General features: G+C 37.6%; 1 protein-coding gene across 1 annotated transcript in view; it reads right to left on the bottom strand.

The window, feature by feature from the left end:
• The window catches only part of fbxo11b (F-box protein 11b), a 163490-nt gene that overhangs the window by 31280 nt on the left and 118075 nt on the right, over positions 1-14135 (bottom strand). Inside the window, exons 6-11 of the mRNA XM_060831368.1 lie at positions 13821-13904; positions 13604-13736; positions 12693-12799; positions 12485-12596; positions 10372-10478; positions 10152-10289 (exon numbers count right to left, since the gene is read on the bottom strand). Coding sequence (XP_060687351.1) covers positions 10152-10289; positions 10372-10478; positions 12485-12596; positions 12693-12799; positions 13604-13736; positions 13821-13904 — 681 coding nt within the window. The remainder of the gene's footprint in view (positions 1-10151; positions 10290-10371; positions 10479-12484; positions 12597-12692; positions 12800-13603; positions 13737-13820; positions 13905-14135) is intronic.

Genomic DNA, 14135 nt, shown 5'->3' with positions numbered 1-14135 from the left:
TCTGCAAACATCAAGGTGGTTGATCAGGCCACCCGATGTCAATGTTCTTTTCCCTGGTACGAATTAAATCGGTTTCAGTGTAGCTGTTACATCACCTGTAATGGCTCATCCTGCATGATCAGTGAACTCCAAGGTCCCATTTCTATTCTGTCCTTATTGTTATCTACAGACTGCTTCTCTATACTATTATCCAAACACACAGGTTAGCATTTCCTGGATAGACTGGCAGTAGTCATCATTAACTCTCCATCACCACTCTCAATTTAACAAATCAACTAACCAACTCCCAAACGCATCAAATGTTTTTCCACATCACCAGAAACAAACCCACTGTAGTCACTGCCTTTATCACCTTTCTCAGCAACTCGCTCAGATTGAACCAGATAGTGCAATGTTGGCTTCGTGTTCAACCTGGATTTAACCCTTACAGGTATAGTAGTGTCTCAAAGAGCTTTAGATTAAATCAATGTAGATTTTGGATCTTGCCAGTTTTCAGGTTGAGTATGAAATGCTGATAGCTTTACCATCTCTTTAGGTGCTAGTAGATCACTGGCATTGCCTGAAATTGCTGTCTGTTCTTGATGCTACTTTTCCTTAAGCACTCCACTGGCAAGATGGCACTGAGAAATTTCTAGTGTTATCTTGAATTTATGGTAAACACCTGGAATCCTTATGTTTTTCATGATGTCCTTCATGGAACTTGGAACTAGTTCTGAGAAAACTAATGTTAGAATGTTTCCAACTTGTGGGTGAGTAAACTGAAACTCCTTTAGCTCAAAATAACTGCAGTTTTAGCATGAGTGCAGAGTTTATGAACTTCAGACAGTATAAACAAGTCAATTTCCTTTTGTTTGTAGAAAGAGCAACCTTGGTGGAAAATGCTTCATTTGTTTTGTTATTAAGTTTATTAATGAGTCTGGAAATCATGCAGCTGAGAAAGGTTATCTGCGGGAAAAAACCAGCAGCAAAACCAATAATTTTAGATTAGATTACTTACAGTGTGGAAACAGGCCCTTCGGCCCAACAAGTCCACACCGGCCCGCCGAAGCGCAACCCACCCATACCCCTACATATACCCCTTACCTAACACTACGGGCAATTTAGCATGGCCAATTCACCTGACCCGCACATCTTTGGACTGTGGGAGGAAACCGGAGCACCCGGAGGAAACCCACGCAGACACGGGGAGAACGTGCAAACTCCACACAGTCAGTCGCCTGAGGTGGGAATTGAACCCAGGTCCCTGGCGCTGTGAGGCAACAGTGCTAACCACTGTGCCACCGTGCCGCCCTATTCTGGACCAAAACAGCACCTATCCAAAAAAGCTGGAAAGATAGTAAACTCATTTTTAAAAAAAACTGAAACTGACTGGATGGCTGAATTAGACAGACCACTTGTATTAGTGCCTTTCACAAAACAGCCTATTTTCACATTCAGTGGTCGCAATCACCACATTAATTCTACATTTCTCCAATGATCAACTTATGTAACTGAAGAGACAATGTAGAGAAAGCTCATTTGGCCCAAATGGTTCACACTAGTGTCAGGCCTCTGGATGAGCTGCCTCCACCTTTTTGCTCTATAAAACCTTCAACCTTATCTACTATTTAATATTTGTTTCTGATCACCAATTAAAACAATTAGTATTCCCTGGTATAATAATTTCAAAAGTTTAACTTTTGCCCTCAAATCCCTAGAAGGCGAGGTGCAAGGTTATCATCTATGTCCTACTAAACATCTATCAACTTACTGCGCTACACCATCAGAAGTATCAGTCTTACACCATCCTAATTTTATATTTAAATTTCTTCTAAACCTATGTATTGCTACACCTTAACTAAATTCAAAAATTCCCTTTTTTAAAAACAAACATGAAACACTCGGGCAATCACCTATCCTAAGCGAATTCTTCTCATGTTATGTGAAGGCACTTTCTACATTAAAAGCACTAAGTACATGATGATTTTTAAGAAACTCAGCAACAGCCAAAAACAGGGCATCTCTTGTTTACCCGTTTCTCCTAAAAGCAAACTAAGTCTTTTTTTCAAAATCCTCTTACCTGCAATGTAGTTGCTGTACCAAACTGTTTAAATCTGAGGGAATAAAAAGTACAAAAAAGTTTTAAAAAAAGGTGCATGCACAGTTTTTTTAAAAACTTTTTTTTTTCCATACTTTTCATTTACCCAGATTTAATTTTGGACAGGACCTATGATATCCATAACCTGATTTTAAATATGCTTCAGTTGTGGCAGGGAGGGGAAAGGAAGTGTCAATCAGGCTGGCAGTGGTTATGCCCCTCCTTCTGGCAAACTGGCCTAGGCTACAAACTTGACATTTTTACTAGCAAAAGAGAAATGGCAAAATAACTGGTTTCGAAGCAAAAGATAAATTATAAACACATCCAGATAAAAACTGACAATTTTATAATCGAATTCATGAGCAATAACACTTGGAGAAATTATTACGCCAATGCAGAATCCAAGAATTCTTGGTTAACCGTGTTATCAACTAACACTGCTTCAGTTTCTGCTATATTGCCAAGCATGGCATGTGTAACAAGCCAGGATTTGAGACTGAAATTTCTGCGCACTGAGTTAATTTAAAAAAATAAGAACGGTAACTAAAAGTAGGCCATATGAATGTTCAAGGTAATTGTCATCTTTCTGAGACTTAAAATGTGGCACCATATCAAGACTCCTTCAGCAGAATAAGAATAATCTGTGTTTTGCATTTCCACAAGGCAGAGAGAAGTTCCCTAGTTATTGGGAGTTCAAACTTTCTTAAAATGTAGTTAAGATTGAAACATTCAGCTAACCATCTTCACTTAAACCTCCAAGGACACAGTCAAAATCTGCCTTCTTCAGCAGCATGAAATGAATAATCTGAAAAATATTAACATAGCTATTCTCTAGATTAATGAGTTTTGTTGATCATATCACTAATACTCAATTTCAGCTAGAATCAACATATTGTAAATGTACAGCAAGGTTATTAAGTGTACCAGAACCAATACTGCCCTAAATGTACCAATTTAAATTACAAAGATATATCTTGAATATTAGATGAAAAAGAAATGAAAATGAAAGGGGCAATGATGAATTTGTTGAGGAGCCATCAAGTATTAAATCATAGAATTAAGTGATTCATTAAGAAAATGCGATCGTAAAGAAAGGGGTAAAAGTAACCATCAATCCTCACTGAAAAACTATTTTTCTATTTGTGAATAAATCATTACCAATGACAACAAGAATGCTAAATAAGCAGAAATAACAAGGAACAGTTTCCTTAATATCAGCTCAGGAAGATCCCTCAATCCTTGCATCACTTCAAGAGGCAAAACCCACGAGCATTTCCACAGCAAACACAATTCCAATCTAAATCAAGCATAGATTAGGGATAGTCAACATGGCGTTGTGCATGGGAAATCATGTCTCGCTAACTTGATGGAGTTTTTTTTAAAAAAGCAACAAAGAGGATTGATGAGGGTAGAGTGATGGGTGTGGTTTATATGGAGTCAAGATTAGAGTGGTGCTGGAAAAGCACAGTAGATCAGGCAGTATCTGAGGAGCAGGAAAAATCGATGTTTCAGGCAAAATCAGGAATGAGAGATCTATCTGGACTGCAGTAAACTATTCAATAAGTAGACTGGTTAGAAAGGTTAGACCACATGGAATACAGGGAGAACTAGCCATTTGGATACAGAACTGGCTCGAAGACAGAAGGCAGGTGGTGGTGGTGGAAGGTTGCTTTTCAGACTGCATGCCTGTGACCATTGGTGTGCCACAAGGATCAAAACTGGGTCCACTGCTTTTTGTCATTTATATAAATGATTTGGATGTGAACATAAGAGGCATAGTTGATAAGTTTGCATGTGACATCAAAATTGGAGATATAGTGGACAGCGAAGGAGGTTACCTCAGAGTACAACGGTATCTTGATCAGATGAGCCAAGAGGCCAACGAGTGGCAGATGGAGTTTAATTTAGGTAAATACTGCATTTTGGAAAAGCAAATTAGGGCAGAACTTACACTTAATGGAAAGGTCCTAGGGAGTGTTGCTGAACAAAGAGACCCTCAAATGCAGATTCATAGTTTTTTTTGGAGTCGCCAGTACATAGGATAGTGAAGAAGGTGTCCAATATGCTTTCCTTGATTGGTCAAAGCATGGAGTATAAGAGTTGGGAGGTCATGTTGTGACTGTACAGGACATTGATTAGGCCACTTTTGGAATGTGCACGCAATTCTGGTCTCCCTCCCATAGGAAGGATGTTATGAAACTGAAAGGGTTCAGAAAATATCTAGAAGGATTTTGCCAGGGTAGGAGGGTTTGAGCTATAGGGAGAGGCTGAATAGGCAGAGGCTATTTTCCCTGGAGCTTCGGAGGCTGAGGGGTGACCTTATACAGGTTTATAAATCATGCAGGGCATGCTAGGGTAAATAGACAAGGTGTTTTTCGGGAGGTGGGGGAGTCCAGAAATAGATGGCATTAGTTAAGGATAAGATTAAGGAGATTAAGTTAAGGAGAAGATTTAAAAGGGACACAAGAGCAATTTTTTCATGCAGAGGGTAGTGCATGTGGCACAGGCGACATGGTGGCTCAATGGTTAACACTGCTGCCTCATGACACCAAAGATTCGAGATCGACTCCCGCCTCAGACAGTTGCCTGTGTGGAGTCTGCACGTTCTCCCCACGTCTGCATGGGTTTGCGGATGCTCTGGTTTCCTCTCACAATCCAAAGATGTGCAGATCAGGTAAATTGGCCATGCTCAATTGCTAAGACAGGGGTAAATATAGGGCGTGGGGGGGGGAAAATGGGTTTGGGTAGGTTATTCTTCTGAGGGTTTGTGTGGACCTGTTGGACTGAGGGGCCTGTTTCCATAGTGTAGGGCATCTAATCTAATGTATGGAATGAGCTACCAGAGGAAGTGGTGGAAGCTGGTACAATTACAACCTTTAAAAGGCATTTGGATGGGTAAATGAATAGGATGGGATTACAGGGATTTGGAGTAAGTGTTAGCAAATGGGACTAGATTAGGTTAGGATATCTGGTCAGTATGGACAAGTTGGATCAAAGGGTCTGTTTCCGTGCTGTACATCTCTTTATATCGTAGTAATGGTGCATTGATGGGGGAATGATACACGATAGTGAAATTCAGATACTTCGGTCCTTGCCCTTTTTTAAAACCTATTTTTCTAATTAACCTATTCAGACATGTTAATACACACCTCTGGAGAAGGTAGGATTTGAAGCTGGGTCTCTCGGTTCAGGGGTAGGGACACTACCACTGCTTCACAAGAGTTCCTTCCATGCTCTTTAGTACCAGGACTTCAGGTCTGCCAAACATTGCTAACTGCTAAATAATTAGACTGCAGATGAGATGAAAAGACTCCAGAGGGATTAACGATTTGTTTCACAGGTTTGGCCATTTGCCTCAAATCATTAAGACAAGGCAATGAATTAACAATTGGTACAATTACAAAAATTGAAAAGCCACTAGCTCCTCAGGATGATGCAAAAACCAAACAGCAATTCTTGTAATTTGAAGAAATTACTTGGGTAAGGAAGAATTCATTTTGCTAAAATTGAAGCTTTTTCTAAATTGAATGCATCCAATGTATTTGGCAAACACACTTCAGATTTGACAATTCACACATGCATATCAGTGTATACTTTGAAGATTTAGCAAACTTTACCTTCCATTCAATAAACATGCTGTAGTTGATGCAGTCACAAACAGCATTCAGCAAACTATTCAACAATAATAGACTAGACTAAGCATGTGTACACAGCAAGAAACAGATAGACAGACAGACTTGTTTTTAAATGCTGTCTTATCATACCCAAAAACATCAAAGCATTTAACAGAATACACTCATGTAGGCAAATCAGAATATCAATAACAATAAGCATTTACATGTATTCAATTAATTCAATTTAGGACAGAAATGCAAAGTATTTTCTATTTATGTACCACAGAGGGAAAAGAGAGCTGTAAATATTGTGGAAGATTAATAGTGGTGAATTGAAGTTGGTATAGGCAAATCTAACAGATCAGTATCTTTAAAAATGCTGTGCAGAAGTTGCAGAAGAAATTTCTGGATAATGTTGAAAGGCAAGACATCTAAAAAGGTACTTCGGATGGTAAAACTATAGCATTTGGGGGACCTTTAAGACAACTAGAAAAAGCAATGCAAATATAGGTTACTCTAGGCTAGGTGTTGCACTGTTTCAAGATGACTGGAAAACAACAACTTGTAATCTTGCTCAAATGTCGGAGCTGTTATAAGAAGGGCATTGAGGGGCCTGGGGTCAAGTTCCACCTGCTCCAGGTGGTGTGTAGTAGCATCTCTGAACTGTTGAGAAGAAAATATCTAGCAGGGCACATAAAAATCTCAACAAAAGCAGGCAGGGAAAGGAAATCAAATTTGACTCAATTATTAGTTTTTTGAGAAAGTAACAAGCAACATGGATGAGGACATCCTGTGGGCACAATTGTTTATGGCATCATGAGCAAACTTAGCAGCCAAGCATTCAGCACCTTCATCCAAGTCACTGATATAATTGGTAAATAGTTAAGGTCCAAGCACCGATCCCAGTGGCAGTCCACTCATTACATCTCACCATCTCAAAAAGGCACTTGACAAAGTGCCACATGGAAGGTTATTATACAAAGAAAAGGTGTTAACATATTATCATGGAAGGTGGATTGGTTACCTAACAGCAAACAGAGCAGGCATAAATAAGTAACTTTCAGGTTGGCAAGATCTCATGAATGGAATAGCACAGGGATCAGTGCTGGAACCTCAACTATTTACAACCTGATTCAATTAACTGGACGAAGGAACTGAAGGTATTATTGCTAAATTTGCTAATGATACAAAGATAGATAGGAAAGTAGGTTGTGACATAAGGAGACTCCAAATGAACACAGATAAGTTAAGTGACTGGGTAAAATATGGCAGATGGAGTATGTTATGGTAATAATTACAAGAAGAATCTTAAAGAATATATTTAATTGGAAAAAAATTGCAGAACTCAGATACAGAGGTATCTAGGTGCCCTGATAAATGGACCTTAAAATATTAGTATGCAAGTACAAGAGATTTATTTTGTTCATGGATGTGAGCATCACGGGCTTGGCCCACATTTCTTATCCATCCATACTTGCCTAGGAAGGTGGCGGTGAGCTGTCTTCTAAGAAACACTACAGTCCTCAAGGCATAGGTACATCCCACAGTGGCATTAGGAAAGGAATTCCAGGATTCTGATCCCGTGAAGCAATGTTCCGAGTTAGAATGTGGTTTGGATTGGAGGGCAAGTTGCAGAGGGTGGTGCTCCTATACATTCACTGCACTTGCACTTCTAAGTGGTACAGGTCATGTATTTGGAAGGTGTTATTGGAGGAGGATTGATATGTGCATTGTGTTAATGACACACATTGCTGCTACTGTACATTTATGATACAGAGAACAAAAGTTGAAGGCGATCAATAAGGTGCCACCCAAGCAGGCTGCAGTGTCCTAAATGGTGTTAAATCTCTCAAATGTATTAAAAATATTCATTAACCCAGCTTCTATTCCTATATGAAGACAATTTCATAGACTCATTACTCTTCAAAAGAAAACAATTCAGCTTATCTGCACGCATTCAGGCAAGTGGAGAGTATTCTATCACCCAACTGTAGGATGTCAAATGAAATGCGATTGTTTCTTGCATCAGAAACGAAACGTGAAAGAAAGTAGGGCAATTTTGCAACAGTTGTACAGAACATTCATGAGGTCACATTTAGATTACTGTGTTCAGTTTTGGCTTTCTTAAGAAAGCCATATTTTAATTAGAAACAGTTCAGCAAATGTGCATACAACAGATTAAGAGGGTTAGCTCATGAGGAAAGGTTGGATAGCTTGGGACTTTACCAACTAGAGTTTAAAAACATAATCGCAAGGGAACATAAATGGGTAGATGCTGAGTGCTTCCCATTCTAGGATAGATTAGATTTACAGATAATTTATGAATAAGAGGCCTTATTTAAAAATGAGACTTAAGATAGGGATAAAGTGAACTGCTTTCTTTCAAAGTTTCATAAGTCTATGAAATTCTCTTCTAGAGGCAGCAACAGAAGAGGATAAATGGATATTAAAGATAATGGTAGATAAGATTCTTGAATAACAAGGAAATCAAAGGGCACATAGGGTAGTCAGGAAAGCAAGTTAAGACTACAACCAGATCAGTCATGTATCTTATCACATGATTACGCAAGCTCGAAAGTACCGGACTCCTTCTCCAAACTGTTAGGTTCTTATAAAACATTTCCAGAACTCTATTTTATGCTGATAAAACCTAATTATAAGCCATTCATACAAACATGAATGGCTCCAGTGAAAGATTAATATCAAGCATGGCAATAGCATTGCTACTGTCTAATTAAAAACTTGGTTTAAGGGTTATAGGAGATTTATAAGGTTGGAACTACGACAATTCTCCAAGAGATTGCACAAAATGAATGGTCAAACAAAAGCTTAAAGATATAAACAATAAGAATTAGCAGTTAAATTCTCAGCAAACAAGCTCCAGATTCCAACAGTGGAACACAGCCATTCTACAAATGATATAAAAAATTGTTATAGCAAATTGAGTTGAGATATATTAGAACTGAAATATGGGAAGCTTAACAGTGGCATCACAAACAGAATACAAGGCATCTAGTGAAGACATCATTTACCACTATCAACATTAACTGTAAGTAGATCAGATCCAGAAAGATGCTTTTGACCACTTAAACACAAACTAAGCATTTGACATCTGTAGGCTATTTTCTAATTCTAATGAAATCCATTACTGGGGCTTTTGTGATGCAGAGGTAGTGTTCCTACCTCTAGCCCAGGAGGCCTAGGTTCAAGTTCTATCTCCTCCAGAAGTATGCAATAGCATCTGAGAGCAGATTGATTAAAAAGATCCACCTACTCTATAGGCATGTAATAACATCTCTGAACAGATTGTTTAGAACATTTAAAAAATGAAACTCATCCAATTTGACAAGTACCAATAACCAAGCAAAATTTTTCAGGCTATGTACCAGAATGGACTTCAGTAATGATAGATATCTGCACTACAACATAATAGAAGAAACAAGAGGAGCTGGCCCCATTCAACCCCTTGATCTTAATTTCTCTTTTATATAATGTTCATTATAGCTCTCACCTCCCTGAAATTTCAAAAATCTATCCACCTTCTCTTTCAATGTTCTAACATTCACAACTGTCTGGGATAAAGAATTCCAAATGTTTCACCACCTTCTGGCGCAAGAAGTTCCTTCATAAATCAGTTTTAAATTAGTAACCTTTAAGCTGGAATGACGTTTCTATTGAAGAATGCCACACAAATGGAAACACCTCCTCAACTTTCATCCTGTCAAGCTCTTCAGAATCTTGAACAAATCAATAAGATCACTCTTCAATCTTGTCAACTCGAACAAAGAAAGAATAATCTGTTTAGTCATTCTTCGTTAAGCCAACCCCTTCATTCCAGGAATCAGCACAGTGAATCACTTTTGAACTGCGTCCAAATGAACACATCATTTTTAAAACACAGGGACCAAAACTGGAGTAATCTCCAGCTATAACCTCATTAGCACCTTGCATAGTTGGAACAAAACATCCTCATCTTCAACCCCTAAGCAGCAATGGCCAAAATTCTATGTGCCTTCTTAATTATTTGTTGCATCTGAATGTTAACATTTTGTGTTTCATGGACAAAAACATCCAAATCTATCTGTGTTGCACTTTCTTCGAGTTTCTCCATATGTAAATGATGGCACGCCTATCAAAGTGCATGACCTCTCACTTTCCTACATTAAACTTCATCTATGAAGTTTATATCTATTCAGTCAACATACCTCTCTATCTTTCTGAAAGAATGAAATTCTCGGTGCTCCATTTTTAGCTGGAATACATTCAACTAATTAGCAAATAAATCATAGCACAGAAGATTTGGAAAGTTGATAGCAGTGACCAACATCTATGATAATATACCTTTGAGAACAGTTTTAAACTGCTGAATTGTCAGCCTGAACACTCATTAAAGAAACCATAATACAAGAAATACCCAAATCATTAACTCCCAAATGCTTATTGAAAGTAATAAGAGTTACCATGCCATGATCAAATGTGAAGACCCCAACATCACGCCCATGATGAATTTGATTTCGCCTGATGATAGGATTTCCATGGTTTTTTACCCAGATTCCAGCAAGAGCATTATTTGAAATCTCATTGTCCTCATAAATTCCCTATGAAATAAAAAGATTATACTAACTATGGGCAAAAGCAAAATTGTTAAAATAAAGTAAGTTGAGTTATAGATTATCATACCTGTGCATGATCTGTTATATATAGTCCAACATTTTCACAATCACTAATATTGCAGTGTTTGATCGTAGGAGATGCTCCCTGGCCACTGACACACACAGCAGAGCCAACTGCAACAAAGAATTCTACAATAAATCAATTGTAATACTTCAATGAAATGATTTTTGGAATGAATAGCGACATGACCTAAGACACTATTTACAATTCAGATCCATGGTACTATTCATCTCTTATCAATTCTATAAAAATACATGTATGCTTTATGATCAACAACTTGCATTTGTATAGTACCTTGAAAATACTAAATTATCCCAAAAGACTCAACAACGTTGAGATATTGGGTGGGGTGACCAAAAGCTGGGCCAGAGATGAGAGTTTTACGAAGCATTACAAAGGAAGGGGAGGATGGGTTTTATCCTGTTCAATGCTTGACCACTAATGGTCTGATGGGGACAAATAGAAAGGTACAACAGCTAGAGTCAGAGGAATGAACACGGGGGAAGACAAGAGAGTGGGGCAAGACAGATAGGAGAAAGCCCCTGAAGGATTTTAAAACAGGAGGAAAACGTTAAATCTGGGTACTGGGCTCAAGACAATATAGGTAGGGGTTGATGGATGAGTAGGGCAGAATGTTGGCACCTGGGTTTTGGTTGAACTTCTATGGGTAGAAAATGGTGAGAGAAAGCTTAGGAAGATTTGGAATACTGATTCATAGGTGACTTGTGTGTGACTAAATGGTTCAGTTACAGAGGTGGTGAGCTGCTTGATTCGATCAATCTATAAAGTTCTGTGCAGAAGCCAGAAGGTCTGAATGGGCTGAATACAATAATTAAAATAAAGTATTATATGAAATGACAGTTGCAATGATACCTATGACAATTTATCAAAAAAATGTATTTTGATCTTGCCATTCAGAGCTCCAGTTTGTTTTTATCCCCATAAATTTTTTTTTGTCAAAAACAGAGTGACAAATTATAGTGGATCTCAAACTACATAATCATATGTACTTTATTCTTCAATGTGCCATTAAAGGAAGGCAATAATCAAGAAGCTGGGTAACAGGAAAAAACATCAGGATAATCACACAGGATCAATAGGGTTCCAACATGTGAGATCCTGAATGCATCCACAAACCACACCATTAACCAAGGATCAAGCCTATTGTGAAGAAAGAGCTTGAGCAGTTGGGCTGACGACAGAGACAATGACAGGAAGACAAAATCATAAATGTATCTATCCATCAAATTAATGTGCTATTGAAGGAAAACAATAAATCAAGAAGTCCAGTGTTTCACCCAGTGTAAGAGGTAAAAAGTCACTCAGAATCAATCAGCCAAACTTCTATACATGCTGTACAACAGCAGGCATTTTCAAAGGTTTTATCCCAGATCAGCAGAGACACTAAGTTTTGACTAGGAAGAATTAGCAAGGAATGGGAATGATGGACATCGACATATCTATTTCATTACTGATCTCCATCCTCAACTAAATTTGGCAGATTGGCAGCTGATTTCAGATAATTTCACTACTTTGCGATGTTTTGAAGCCATTGTTACCCATTTTAGAATAAGACAAAAAATCGTTCATTTCTCTTCAACTTATTCCCCTCTTCACAGCACAACACAAAAATAGGGCCTGGCACAAATGTGGATAAGGACAAGAGTGGATTATGGATTACACAGGGGAAAATGGAAAAGTCTGATTTTTCTCCATTCTTGCCCCAAGAATATGAAACTGCCAGTCCATATTATCCTTCTCCAAACATACCCACCTGACTGGAATGAAAGCAGGATAAAAACACAAAAAATGTGGACAAAGAGAATTATGCAAACCAGGGGAGGAAACAAAATGAGAACATAGCAATAGAAATGCAAAAGTGATAAGACAGGCAAGAGAGACATCATATTTTTCCAAATTACCATGCATCAACATTACATTAAAATATATATCATTCATTCAATTTTGTTTACAAAAACTCTTATCAATAGCACCTTTATCACAGCAATATGTCCCTTGACAATTCAAAATATAACTTCATACAAAATGCCAGTGGTTATAAAAAGAAATAACACTCAATCTCCCCACGTTAAACCATAATATCAAAGATGACACAGACCTGTGCAAGTACTACGAATGATACAATGATCTATAATCGGACTGCAGTTCACCGTGATCTCCAAGCAGTGGTGTGCATTATGGTGCTGTGCTGACTTATCATCAGGATTAAACTAGAAGAAAGAAGCACATACTATAAAGATATTGCTTACAGATTATAGATCACTAAACACTGTCAAATGATGTATGATATGGCTGTTAGCACTTACCCTAATTGTCATATATCCAACATAGGCATCCTCAGAACCCTCCATAAATACAAAGGTAGAATCCCTAGTGTTTTCAATGATGACCTTATCTGCAACTTTTCCTGGTGCTGAAAATGTATTAAAAATGTTTTTAATAGAACTACTCAAATTATCTCAACACTACTTTCAATTACCAATGATCTTTTAGGCACATATACCATAGACAATTATGGAGATAAATAATTTCACCGTGATGACTTGGTAGAGACCAAGAACTTTTCTAAAATGAGCACACTGAAACATATAAAATTAATTCAAAGTTCAACAGGTTTGATGCTAACAGTCATTACTGATGATTAAAAGTGTCTTAAATTAAGACTTGTAAGTTTCAGGAAAAACAGTGAGCTATTTAGGACTAACAGGGAAGAAAGAAACATCTTGACTCAGTTATTAATCTTTGAAATCCTCTACCAACTGGAGATGCTCAGTTGATACGTCTACTGAAGATTTGAGATCAATAGATTTGTGAGGTTGAATGCAGAGGTCAGCTATGATCTTACTGAATAGAAGAAGAGCCTCTACTAGCCATAACATCTGACAAGCACAGAATGCTAACAAATTCCTAAGATTGAGCTGGACAGGCAATTGCTTGGGGAAAGGAATAGAAAGGAGAAATAATACTTATAGAAAAAAAATTAAAACCAAGGTTAAAAATCTTAACTTTCATTGAATGTTCACTACTTATAAATTCAAAAGTATTGTGCATTAAACTGCATTTCAAGAACCAAATTAATCATTGAGATGGGGTGGGGAGAAATAGCATAAATTCAAATTCTGCAGCTCCGTAGAACGTTGCTTAGCAGAATTAACATTTTGCACTACTATATTGCCAACAGCAGTGCCAAAATTTAAATGCGAATAAATATATTTACCTGCACCAATCATAGTTATAGGGGATTCAATATAAATCCACTCATCAGTGTAGGTACCAGAATGTACGAAGATAAGACCATCAAAGTGAGCTTCCTGAACACCTCCCAAGGCATCTTCAATTGTATCATAATACTATAGAGAAAATGAACACAATTTAACCCAAAGATTACAGCACACAATTTTGTAAGTACAATTCAAAATTTTTAAAATCCTTACCAACATATTTTCTCTTCCTTTATACCTTGCTGGGCTGCTGTAAAAATGTTCTGCAAATCCAGGCTTTACGTGCGCTCCTTTATACTAAAATTCAAACAGTCAAGAAATGAAATACATCAACCATTTCTGTTAAAAATTCTGATCATTTGTTATGGAACCCTGTCATGTATTACAGATGTGACACTCTTGGCAGAGAAAAACAAACAACCAAAGAGTCTTAAAATGCTCAATATCTCACTTTTTTTTAAAAAGGCAGAGGTAGACAGAATCTTGTGAAGCAAGGGAAGGCAAAAGATTATCGGGGTAGACAGGAAT

This window comes from Hemiscyllium ocellatum, chromosome 10, assembly GCF_020745735.1.
Source record: "Hemiscyllium ocellatum isolate sHemOce1 chromosome 10, sHemOce1.pat.X.cur, whole genome shotgun sequence".
Taxonomy (NCBI): domain Eukaryota; kingdom Metazoa; phylum Chordata; class Chondrichthyes; order Orectolobiformes; family Hemiscylliidae; genus Hemiscyllium; species Hemiscyllium ocellatum.
This window is presented reverse-complemented; position numbering and strand designations above follow the sequence as displayed.